The 12,099-nt window shown below is 51.9% G+C and overlaps 1 protein-coding gene across 1 annotated transcript; it reads right to left on the reverse strand.

Annotated features, from left to right (window-relative positions):
* Window positions 1-1,946: 1,946 nt before the first annotated feature.
* LOC113460941 (putative germin-like protein 2-1) lies at window positions 1,947-2,938 on the reverse strand. The gene is made up of 2 exons (XM_026809436.2): window positions 2,800-2,938; window positions 1,947-2,645 (listed from the first exon to the last, which is right to left on the reverse strand). Exons 1-2 carry the CDS (start codon window positions 2,909-2,911, stop codon window positions 2,098-2,100), a joined length of 660 nt encoding a protein of 219 aa, XP_026665237.2. The 5' UTR covers window positions 2,912-2,938; the 3' UTR covers window positions 1,947-2,097.
* Window positions 2,939-12,099: the final 9,161 nt, after the last annotated feature.

Below are 12,099 nucleotides of genomic sequence, written 5' to 3' on the forward strand. Positions count from 1 at the left end.
CAAGCACACAATCAGCCCCAAGCTCAAGTTCATCATCACCAAGCTCAACTCCGGTAAGATTGAGAAATTTGAGTGATGTGTATGCAAGATGCAATTTTTGTGTTGTGGAACCAGAAAATTTTGAAGAGGCAGTCAAAGAAGAAGCTTGGAAGAAAGCTATGGAAGAATAAATTGAAGTGATTGAGAAAAACAATACATGGAAGCTTGTTGATCACCCAGAAAACAAAGAAGTTATCGATGTGAAGTGGGTTTACAAGGTGAAATTCAATACAAATGGTTCTGTTCAGAAAAACAAAGCAAGACTGGTTGCAAAGGGCTATTCACAACAGCCCGGTATTGACTTCCAAGAAACATTTGCACCAGTTGCCCGTCTTGACACCGTGAGAGCACTTATCTCTTTGGCAGCACAAATGGGTTGGTTGTTGTACCAACTTGATGTGAAATCAGCATTTCTTAATGGGGAGTTGAAAGAAGAAATTTATGTTGAGCAACCTCAAGGATTTATCATTGAAGGCCAAGAAGAAAAAGTGTACAAGCTGAAGAAAGTACTCTATGGGTTGAAACAGGCACCTAGAGCATGGTAGAGTGAAATTGACAGCTACTTCAATGAACAAGGCTTTGAGAAAAGCAAAAGTGAGCCTACTTTGTATGTCAAAAATCAAGGTACAACTGATATTCTTATTGTTGCTCTTTATGTTGATGATTTGGTGCTAACTGGAAGCAATGCAGAAATGATTGAAAAATTTAAGAAAGAAATGATGAGAAAGTATGAAATGAGTGATTTGGGATTGCTACATCATTTTTTGGGTATTGAAGTCTATCAAGATGAAAAAGGGGTATTCATTTCACAAAAGATGTATGCTAAAAAAATTCTGAAGAAGTTTAGAATGTTTGGTTGTAAACCAATAGCAACACCCCTTGTTGTCAATGAAAAATTGATGAAAGAAGATGGAAGAAAAAGGGTCGATGCAACTCTGTATAGAAGTCTTGTTGGAAACTTGCTTTATATTACAGCTACAAGGCCTGACATTATGTTTGCAGCAAGTATGCTTTCAAGATTCATGCATTCTCCAAGTGACATCCACTATGCAACAGCAAAAAGAGTACTTAGATACATTCAAGGCACCATGAGATATGGAATTCAATATTCCCAAAGTTCTGAAGTGAAGTTGATTGGTTTTTGTGATAGTGATTGGGGAGGTTGTGTAGATGACATGAAGAGCACCTCCGGTTATGCATTTTCACTTGGATCAGGTGTGTTCTCTTGGTCCTCAAAGAAGCAACAATCAGTTGCTCAATCATCAGCAGAAGCTGAATATGTTTCAGCTGCACTCGCCACATCTCAAGCAATTTGGTTGAGAAGAATTTTAGAAGACATTGGTGAGAAGCAAGAGAAAGCCACTAAAATATTCTGTGACAACAAATCAGCCATAGCAATGGCAAAGAATCATATCTTTCATAGCAGAACCAGGCATATTGCAATTAAGCATCATTTCATCAGAGATGCCATTGAAGAAGAAGAAGTGAAGCTGGAGTTTTGCAGGACAGAGGATCAAGTAGCAGATATTTTCACTAAAGCATTGCCAAAGGAGAAGTTCCATCAGTTGAGAGAAGCACTAGGAGTTCAAGACCAACACATTAAGGGGGAGAATGTTATGGTTAATGTGTTGTCTAATTAAATGCTATTTAATGTTTACCATAGTTACTTTTGCTAACTAGAGTCAAAGTATGAATAGAATGAGTGGAGAAGAAGTTGAAGAGACATGATATGCTGTAAAAACAAAAAAAAGTAGAAATGGCTGAATAGGGGGTTGCCTCTCTTCCACTGTTTTCCCCTGTTTTGCTGAACATAATCCAGATTTACAGCAACTTATTTTGTGAGTTTAATTCGGCCTCTGTTGTTTTATAATTGCTGGTGTGTCCAACCAACAAAGACAAATATTAACTGATGAAAGCAATTCTCTTTACTCGTATACTGTAGAAAACATATGTTATTTCAAACAAATAATGCAAACAAAAGGACAGTGTTTGCTTATTCAAACCATTAAAAGAAAACCAATCCAAATATCAGATATCAAGTAGTTCGCATGCAGTTGCCTAGTTGCTGTTGCCCATCGAGAATTGGGCCTGGAGCCAATCTACAGTCTTCTTGTCCAACTGAAAGGCCTTGGCAAGAAGATCATCGGAGATGGGTGGATTCGCTCCAAATACTGCATTGGGTACGAGGATCACACCAGGGTTCTGGCTGCTGAGACCAGAAATGGCGACAGCATTGGTCTTTCCTTTGTTGAATTGAAAGTGGATCAGACCTTGAGGAAATACGAACACATCGCCTTTGTTAAGAACCTTAGTGAAGAGCTGGTTGTTAGATGCGACGAAGCCGACGTAGAGTGTTCCTTCCAACAGCGTAAGGAGCTCAGTAGCCCGTGGGTGGGTGTGAGGAGGGAGGAAACCGTAGGGTGCAAAGTCTAGACGAGCTACCGAGATGCCAAGGGTGTTGAGCCCAGGAATTTGGGTGACATCGAGCAGAGTCACATTAGACCCAAGTTTGTTTCCTGTGTTGCCGGGCTTGTCAAGTCCGGAGGAGAAGAAATCTTCGGCGTTGGCCATCTTCGGGTCCTTGCAGACAAACCCATTCACAAACACTGCAACAAATATAAAAACGATAAGCACTTGGACAATATATATAGAAGCTAATCGGTGCAGGTTGGTTAGAAAGGCCCTCCTCGGTGAACCATAGGTTATGCATGCATAATTACAAATTTCACAACGCATAAAATTGTTGATGAGCAGGAGTACCATTTGATCCAGGATCAGCGACGCAGAAGTCCTGCAGTTGGCTAGGATCAGAAGCAAGGGCATGAGATGAGGCCAGAGCAAGGATTGCAAGGAGGAGGAAGCGGGCAGCCATCGCTTATCTCTTTCTAGCTAGCAGAAGAATGGACAAGGGATATGGGACAAGGTGTTGTGGAAGGAGTTGATATATATAGAGGAAGATTGGGTTGATAAGGCTTGATTTAGTCATGGGACTTAACTGAAAAGAAGAAGAGTAAACGATGTTAGGTGAATTAATTGCATGCCATGGTTTTCCAATGTTTCCCCAAGTGTTTGCTATTGGCCAAGTAAATCTTTTAGAAGTCTCCCTGATGACATATGGGTAGAAAGTTACGACTGAAAGGTAATAGCGTCGAGCGAACCATCCACACACAGATCATGGTTTCTCTTATTCTATATTATTATATATAATTTCTGATGCGGTCTTCTTTCAACAAATATACTTGGAGTTGTTGGAGAATACGATGACGGCACCTTTCGAGAAATCACCTGTCAACTTATCGTGTCATACAACCGCGCGACAACGACACCTTGCTTTTTACCGGAAGAATATTCTATTATACTGAAGCGTTCATTTCATTCAAAAACAACATGAAGCGTTGAACACCGCTGAGACTTTCGGATCCCTAGATAATTTATAAACGTATACATAGATAAATAGATAGTTAGATCGATAGAGATGTAGATAGATCAATTCATAGATGGATAGATAGATGTTAATATAGATAAAAATAGATATAGACATAGATATATATAATATACATACATACATACAGGGCGGCCCAATACATTTGGAAGCTGAAGACGAATCCAATAAATGAGATCTTTTTTTTAATAATAAATTTTTTAATAAGTATAAAATATTTAAAAAAATGATATGAAGATAGATAGCTATCAAGTATACTATTTCAACAAAGATACATGAATTTAACAAAGATAGGCAAGAAGCCTTTTTAATTTAATATAATTCTTAAATGGAAGCACCGAAATGTAATTACCTAAAAGAAGGGCATGAAACTGATTTAATAGCTGAGATAATGCTTAAGAGAAAGTAGGGGCATTATGGGAAATTCACTCCGTCTAATTAATAAAAGTCCCATCCCACCATCTCCCCTTCAAGTGAGTACCCAAGCAGCAACTGCAACATCACAGCACAGCAGCCACTCAACCCCCTCCCTCGTTTTCTCTCTCTACCTGTGAGATACTGGGCTGAAGCCGGCAGCTACACCCCTCTTGGAAGGGGCATAACAGGGGATCGCAGACACGATCCCCTCCGACTTCTTCGGGCACAGGGATGCCGCGGGCACTCCGCGGCTACACCGCGGTGGTTTCGCGTCCACCCCACAGCCGCACGAGTGGCCGCTGATTTCGCCCCACCGCCGCGATTTTCGCAGCGGAGAGCCGTTGAAATGGGATGATAGATCGCCCGTTCTTCCTTTTCCAAATAACACCTCTGAGCCCTCCTCCCTCTCATCCGCTCCTCCTCTTCCTCTCCCTTCTTTTTCTCCTCCCTCTCCTCTTGCTTCCCAAGGGGCCGGCATGTCGCCCGATCAATCACCATTACCCATACGCCTTCCCGTGTTTTGAAGATTCACATCACCTCGGTTTCGAGCGCCGCCGCCGCCACTTGACCGTCGGATCGAGCCTCCCGTAGTCGAGATCTTCCTCCCACCACCTCTGCCACCGCTGGTAAGCTTCTTCCGCTCTTCGATCTTAACCTTAACCATGCTATTTTCCTCCCTTTGCTTTGGCCCCAACCGAGATCACTCGGTTTCCCTCCGACGCCGGGCACCGCAGCGGCCGGCTGGCCGTCGACAGCCCCTGGCCACCTAGGCCGGCCACCCTGCCGCCCTCCTCCTCTTTCGGTCTCCCTCTCAGTTTCCTGTTCGTGGGCGGGGTTTGGGGAAGGAGGAGGCCCATCATGGGCCAAACGGGGCCCGTTGGGCCCTGTCCATTACAGGCCCAACTTGGGCCTAGTCCAGCCCGGTTAGGTCCAGTTGGGCCATACCCTATATGGGCCCAACTTGGGCCTATTTGAAATCTGAATCCGAAACCCGAAAATCCAAAACCCAAAACTCAGTTCAGACCAGCAACCCGAAACCCAGTTCAGACCTGAAACCCGAAATTTGAACCCGTTTGGCTAATAAATAGAATTTTGCAGTGAAGCCCTAGATAGTATATTATTTCACAAAAGAACCTTCTACAATTTATGTTTGTTCCCTATAAGAAAGATTATTAAATAAGGGTCCCCAAATATATTTGATTGGTCCCTCTACTAAAGTTTTATTATAGAACAGTACCCTATAATTAAGTATTGTCCCTGCAATGAATTGTGTTGCATAAATAATCCATTAGAGACCAACTTTGGAGGCCCTATTGGGCCAAGTCTATGCAGGCCTGTTGGGCCGTGTCCGATGTGGGCCCTATGGGGCCATGCCCATTATGGTTCAACCCTGGGCCCTGTTGGGCCGTATCCAATAAGATTAAATTTGGTTTTGCTTAGCTCTGAAATTAACAAAAAAAATTAATTAAACAGGTGTATCTGACGTGTTTGCCTGAAGTGGGATTTAAAGCAAAAAGAGGTAAGTAACTTAATGCTTCAAAGTGCATTTTTCAAATATTTAGTAAAATAACTGTTACGGGAGAAATAAGCCGCCATGCCCCACGTGACCGGCACGCGCGCCCAGGAAGACTACGGCTGCCCTTTGATCCAGCAATCCGACCCCGAGTCGGATATCCTCGGCTCCGCAGCCCGACCCCGAGTCGGCTGCCCTTTGATCCAGCAATCCGACCCCGAGTCGGATATCCTCGGCTCCGCAGCCCGACCCCGAGTCGGCTGCCCTTTGATCCAGCAATCCGACCCCGAGTCGGATATCCTCGGCTCCGCAGCCCGACCCCGAGTCAACTGCCCCTTGATCCAGCGCTCCGACCCCGAGTCGGAGATCTCTTGATAACGACAGGCTATTCCCCAGAGGCACGCCGCGGCCTCCTGCTCCACTACTCCCTGCAACGGCTGTATCCGATGCTGCTCCACGATCTCCTGCATCAGCCGTACAAAGCGGAGCCCCACTATGCCCTGACGTGGCCGTACCCGGTGCTGCTCCACGACGCCCTGTAACGGCCATGTCAGTGGCCACACCATCGTGCCCCACGATAACGAACCCCCCTGAGAGACCCCCCAGCCAGGTATATATGCGGCTGGGGGGAGAAAGGGGGGAGGTGAGCAATATCTCCCAGAGCACTCTCTTACTTGCGATTATCACCTCTCCTCCTCCTCCAATCTCCTCTGACCTGACCGTCGGAGGGCCATCACCACCCTGGTGGTGGTGCAAGGCTTGTTTGCAGGTTTCTTGGCGGAAGGTGGAGCGCAACCAACACCAACCAAGACAACTCAGACGGAACCCCGTTCACACCGCAGTACCAATCGTTCTCGGTTTGGACCACCAGCAACAGTTGGCGCTAGAAGGAGGGCCCGAATCTTAGAACGATCGTAATGGCACGGCGAGGTGGTCGTGGAGCTTCCAATGCTTCCGGTCGCGGAGCCTCTCGCGCCTCCGGCCGAGAGGCTGCTGCGTCCCCAACGCACTCTCAGCAGCACTCCACCGCCCCTTCTCCCATTCAGACGGTCGAAGCTGCTCAGTTCGACCAGCTAGCCCAGCAGGTTCGCACCCTCGCGGAGGCAGTGCAGAATCTGCAGGGTGTGATCTCTCGGGTGCCGCAACGGGCTCAGGAGCCGCTGCCCCCCGAGCACTCGCCTCTTCCTCACAACCCGCGCTCCTTCCTCTCCCATGGAGAGGAGCGCCGGCGCGAGGAGGATTCTCGAGTGCGGTCCATTCTGCCAGGACCTTCTCATCGGAGCTGTGCGGGGTACGAGAGGCGGACCCGGGCGCGTTCTCAGACACCCCAGTCCTCGAGGGGCCCGCACTCCAGTCGGTCCCCCTCGCGCCGCTCCTTGTCACCCACCCACCGGTCGCGCTCCCTGGACCGGCGGGTGGACGATCTCCACAGACAACTCCAGGTCCTGAAGGGCCACTCCAAAGATCCCTTCGCTGACTTGGAGATCTCCTCCCAGCCGGCGCTTGCCTCGAGGATCCTGCGGACCCCGAACCCGCCGGGGTTCAAAATGCCGGCGATCGAACCCTACGACGGGGCGGCGGACCCGCGGGACCACGTGGAGAGTTTCAGGACTCTTATGCTCCTCCATGGAGCATCGGATCCGCTCCTCTGCAAGGCCTTCCCGGCGACCCTCCGTGGCCCGGCAAGGGCATGGTTCGCCGGCCTGGAGGCTAACTCCATCCAGTCCTTCGACCAGTTCACCCGCTTCTTCATCAGCCATTTCGCCGTCAGTAGCAGGCGGCGACTAGTCTCCGACTCCCTCTTTGATGTCCGGCAAAACGAGGGAGAAAGCCTGCGGGATTATCTCACCCGCTTCAACAAGGCTACACTGGAGGTCCGGAACCTGAGCCAGGAAGTGGCTCTCTCAGCCCTGAAGCGTGGCTTCCGGAAGGGCAGACTCACCTTCTCCCTGGACAAACGCTTGCCGCGGAGCTTCCCGGAGCTGTTATCTCGGGCAAACCAGTATGCAGACGCCGAGGAGGCAGCATCCCACCGGAACAAGGAGGCCGCCGAGGCCCCTCTAAAGCCCGGGAAGAAAAGGCGAAAAGAGGCACCCCAGAGGAGGAGCCCGACGCCTCAACGCCGGCGCAGAAGCCCGTCACCAGCAAGGAACCACGGCGCCACACGCCCTCGTTCTCCGCACCGACGCTTCAACCGGTACACCCCACTCCTGGCCCCCCGGGCCCAGATCCTCATGGAGGTCAAGGGGCGGGAGGACCTCCCGGTCCCGAGGCAGATGAAGAAGATCCCTGGGAGGAGGCCTTCTCGGGCGTACTGTGAGTACCACCGAGACCACGGCCACGATACCGAAGACTGCTTCCAGCTTCGGGACGAGATCGAGGCTCTCATTCGCCGAGGGCGTCTCGGTCGATATGTAAACGACCGACGTCCCCCGGCAGACCCGCGTCCGGCCGACCCGGCCCCTCAGGAGCCTCGGGAGCAGAATCGACCCGTTGCGGGAGTGATCCACACCATCACTGGGGGCTGCTCTCGGCCCGTGAGGAACGCAGGGGGCTCGGCGGAAGCATCAGGAGTGGCCGTCGCGAAGAGGCAGCGGGTCGGAAATGTAATCACTTTTTGTGATGAAGATGTAAAGGGGGTTCAGACTCCCCACGATGACGCCATGGTGATCTCTCTCACTATGGCGAACTATGATGTAAGGCGTGTTCTTGTGGATAGTGGAAGCTCAGCTGATATTTTGTATTACGAGGCCTTCCAAAAGATGAGCTTGTCCCGACAATTGTTGCACAAAACATCCACCCCCCTCATAGGATTCACTGGAGACGCTATCTCGGCCGAAGGTGTCATTGAGCTGCCTGTGACTGCGGGCGTTGCACCCGCAGAAGCCACGGTGCGACTCGGGTTCTTGGTCGTCCGTGTCCCCTCGGCCTACAACGCTATCCTCGGACGACCCGGACTGAACGCCCTTCGCGCGGTGGTTTCTACCTACCATTTGCTCATGCGGTTCCCCACGGCGGCCGGGATTGGAGAGGTCCGAGGTGACCAACCAACCGCACGGCAGTGTTTCCTAGCAACTCTCAAAGGGAAGAAGCCCATGGAGGCCCTGAGCGTCGAGTCCCTTGACGCCAGAGACGAAGTGGCCTTGCGGCACGGGGAGCCGGCCGAGGGCGTAATTGAAGTTCCCCTCGAAGAAGGCCGCCCGGACCGCACGGTCCGGGTCGGTGCCAACCTCGACTTGGAAGCTCGGCTCCGGTTAGTGGAATTCCTCCGAGCCAATGCTGATGTGTTTGCCTGGTCGGCGGCCGATGTACCTGGGATCGACCCGGAGGTCATTTCTCACGCCCTCAACGTCGACCCGACCCACCGGCCAGTAAAGCAAAAGAAGAGACACTGTGCCCCGGATCGGATTCGGGTGGTCGACCAGGAGGTAGACAAACTCTTGGAGGCAGGTTTCATAAGGGAAGTGAGCTACCCCGAGTGGCTGGCAAACGTCGTACTTGTCCGGAAGGCGAGCGGAAAGTGGAGGATGTGCGTCGACTACACCGACCTGAACAAGGCGTGCCCCAAGGATAGCTTTCCGCTTCCGCGAATAGACCAACTGGTCGACGCGACTTCCGGATATCAGCTGCTGTCTTTCATGGACGCCTTCTCCGGCTACAACCAAATAATGATGGCTCCACAGGACGAGGAGAAAACGGCCTTCATAACAGACAGGGGGCTGTACTGTTACAAGGTAATGCCTTTCGGTCTGAAGAACGCTGGCGCTACTTACCAGCGCCTCGTCAATAAAATCTTCAAGGAGCAGATCGGCCGGAACATGGAGGTGTACGTGGACGATATGCTGGTAAAGAGCCGCCATGCGGATCAGCACATTGCGGATCTGGAGGAGACCTTCGCCACCTTGCGGAAGTTTCGTATGAAGCTAAACCCAGTGAAGTGCGCCTTTGGTGCTTCGGCCGGGAGGTTCCTCGGCTTCATTGTCAACCAGCGGGGGATCGAGGCCAACCCGGACAAAATCAAGGCCATCCAAGATATGTCCCCTCCGACCAAAGTGAAGGAGGTTCAGAAGCTCGCTGGGAGGGTCGCCGCGCTCGGACGATTTGTGGCAAAATCGGCCGAACGCTGCCAACCGTTCTTCAAGGTGTTGAAGCGCCCGAAAGACTTCCTCTGGACGGCTGAATGTCAAGTGGCGTTCGACCAGCTCAAGGAGTACATGGCGTCTCCTCCCCTGCTGTCCAAGCCGCAAGAGGGGGAGATGCTCTACCTTTACCTGGCGGTCTCCCCAACCGCAGTCAGCGCAGTACTGGTTCGGGAAGAGGCAAAACTTCAGAAGCCCGTGTACTACACCAGCCGAGTCCTCCGGGATGCCGAGACGCGGTACATGAAGGCTGAAAAGATCGCCTTCGCGCTGCTGACTGCGACCAGGAGGCTTCGCCCCTATTTCCAGGCTCATTCTGTCACCCTTTTGACCGATCAACCACTGCGGCAGATCCTCAGCAATCCTGAGAATGCGGGACGGCTGGTGAAGTGGGCAGTAGAACTTGGTGAGTTCGACATCCGCTACCAGCCCCGGCCCGCCATCAAGGCCCAGGTGCTCGCGGACTTTCTCGCTGAGTGCACTGTGCAGGAGACGGAACCTAGGCCGCCGGAAACACCCAGCCTCGATCTCCCGATCTGGACGCTCCACATTGACGGGTCGTCGAACCCTGAAGGTGGAGGGGCTGGGCTGGTCCTTACCAATCCCGATGGAGTGATAGCCGAGTATGCCTTGAGGTTCGGATTTCCAGTGACCAACAATGAGGCGGAGTACGAGGCCCTAGTCACGGGACTCAAACTCGCCAAGGAGCTCGGCATCCGGCGTCTGAAGGTCTTCACCGACTCCCAGCTGGTGGTCGGGCAGGTTCGAGGGGAGTTCGAGGCACGGAGCCCGACCATGCAGAGCTACGTCCGGAAGGTGCAAGCACTCATTCCCGACCTCGGCAGTATTGACATTCAGCAGGTCCCAAGGAGCGAAAATGCTAGGGCCGACAGGTTGTCCCGCTTGGTGGGCGCTGAGGCACACAACTTGTCAAGGGCGATATACCTGGAGACCCTAGATGCCCCGAGCATCGGCGAGGCTGAAGCGGTAATGGCAATTGATCCGGAACCATCTTGGATGGACCCGCTTGTAGCTTACCTCGCCGAAGGGATCCTCTCCGAAGATGAAGATCAAGCTCGGCGACTTGTTATGAAGTCCACCCACTACGTACTCTACGAAGGAAGGCTGTATCGGACCTCGTTCACCGCCCCCCTCTTAAGGTGCCTCCGCCCTTCGGAGGCAGCTTACGCCCTCAGCGAAGTCCACGAAGGCATCTGCGGATCGCACCTGGGGGCTAGGTCCCTGGCACATAAGATCATGAGGCAAGGCTACTATTGGCCGACCTTATTGGAAGACTCAAAGGATCACGTACGGAAATGCGACGCCTGCCAGCGCCACGCCAACATCCAGAGAGTCCCCTCTGTTCCCTTGGCGCCAATCACCGCCCCATGGCCCTTTGCACAGTGGGGAATGGATATCCTCGGACCATTCCCCATCGCTTCGGCCCAGCGGAAATTTTTGATTGTCGCCATCGACTACTTCACCAAGTGGGTGGAGGCAGAGCCACTGGCCACCATCACGGAGGCGCAAGTCCGGAAGTTCGTAAAGAAGAACATCATTGTCCGATTTGGGGTACCTCGGGTCCTCATCTCGGATAACGGTCGACAGTTTGATAACAAGCATTTCCGAGACTTCTGCGAGGAGTTCGGGATCGAACATCGGTTCACGTCCGTGTCGCATCCACAAACCAACGGCGAGGCCGAGGTCACAAATCGGACAATCCTCCAAGGTATCAAAGCGCGGATCGGATGGACGGGGCAAGCTTGGGTCGAGGAATTCGAGAATGTCCTTTGGGCGTATCGGACCACGCATCGGACTCCTACCGGGGAGACGCCTTTCAGCCTAACCTATGGCACGGAAGCCGTTGTCCCCGTAGAGCTCGGACTTCCCTCACCTCGGGTAGCCGCACACCGACCCGAGGCCAACTCGGAGCAACTCCGAGGGAACCTGGATCTCTTGGAAGAAGCAAGGGAAATGGCGCAGGTTCGGATGGCAATGTATCAGCGGAGGTTGGCCCGATATTACAACTCCAAAGTCCGACCGAAGCTTTTCAGAATTGGAGATCTGGTGCTGAGGCGAGCTAAGGCATCTCAACCTACGGAAGGTGGGAAGCTAGCGCCGAATTGGGAAGGCCCGTATAAAGTTCGTTGGGTAAACCGACCTGGCTCCTACCAGTTGGAAGCCCTAGATGGCCGAGAAATTCCAAGGGGCTGGAATTCCGCTAACCTGCGGATGTATTACCAGTAGAACAACAAGGCCAGAAAGACAATTTGAAAAGGTGCAACACTTTTCATTTCAATAATTTCTGGTTACAATGGCGTGCTCGTGTGATTACAAGGAATTCCCAGAGGGGAATTAGGGAGTAAAGAAAGCAAAGAAGAGGTGGAGAATCTGTGGAGCTGAGGACCGAGGATCCCAAACCCTCAATCCAAAGCAGCTGCAATCCCACCGGAAGTGGGTGCTTCTAACCGGAGGCGCCATCCAGCACCTCACCAAAAAGACGAGGAGCCGCCGCAGAAGAAGCTCCCGCTGCCCCCAGGGGAACGCCG

Source organism: Phoenix dactylifera, chromosome 9 (genome assembly GCF_009389715.1).
Source record: "Phoenix dactylifera cultivar Barhee BC4 chromosome 9, palm_55x_up_171113_PBpolish2nd_filt_p, whole genome shotgun sequence".
NCBI lineage: Eukaryota > Viridiplantae > Streptophyta > Magnoliopsida > Arecales > Arecaceae > Phoenix > Phoenix dactylifera.

Bases quoted from the DNA above. Each gene is read 5' to 3' on its own strand.
- LOC113460941 (XM_026809436.2), bottom strand. From the start codon at position 2,911: ATGGCTGCCCGCTTCCTCCTCCTTGCAATCCTTGCTCTGGCCTCATCT. The intron at 2,646-2,799 runs GTACTCCTGCTC...TATTTGTTGCAG, and splicing joins CGCTGATCCTGGATCAAATG to TGTTTGTGAATGGGTTTGTC.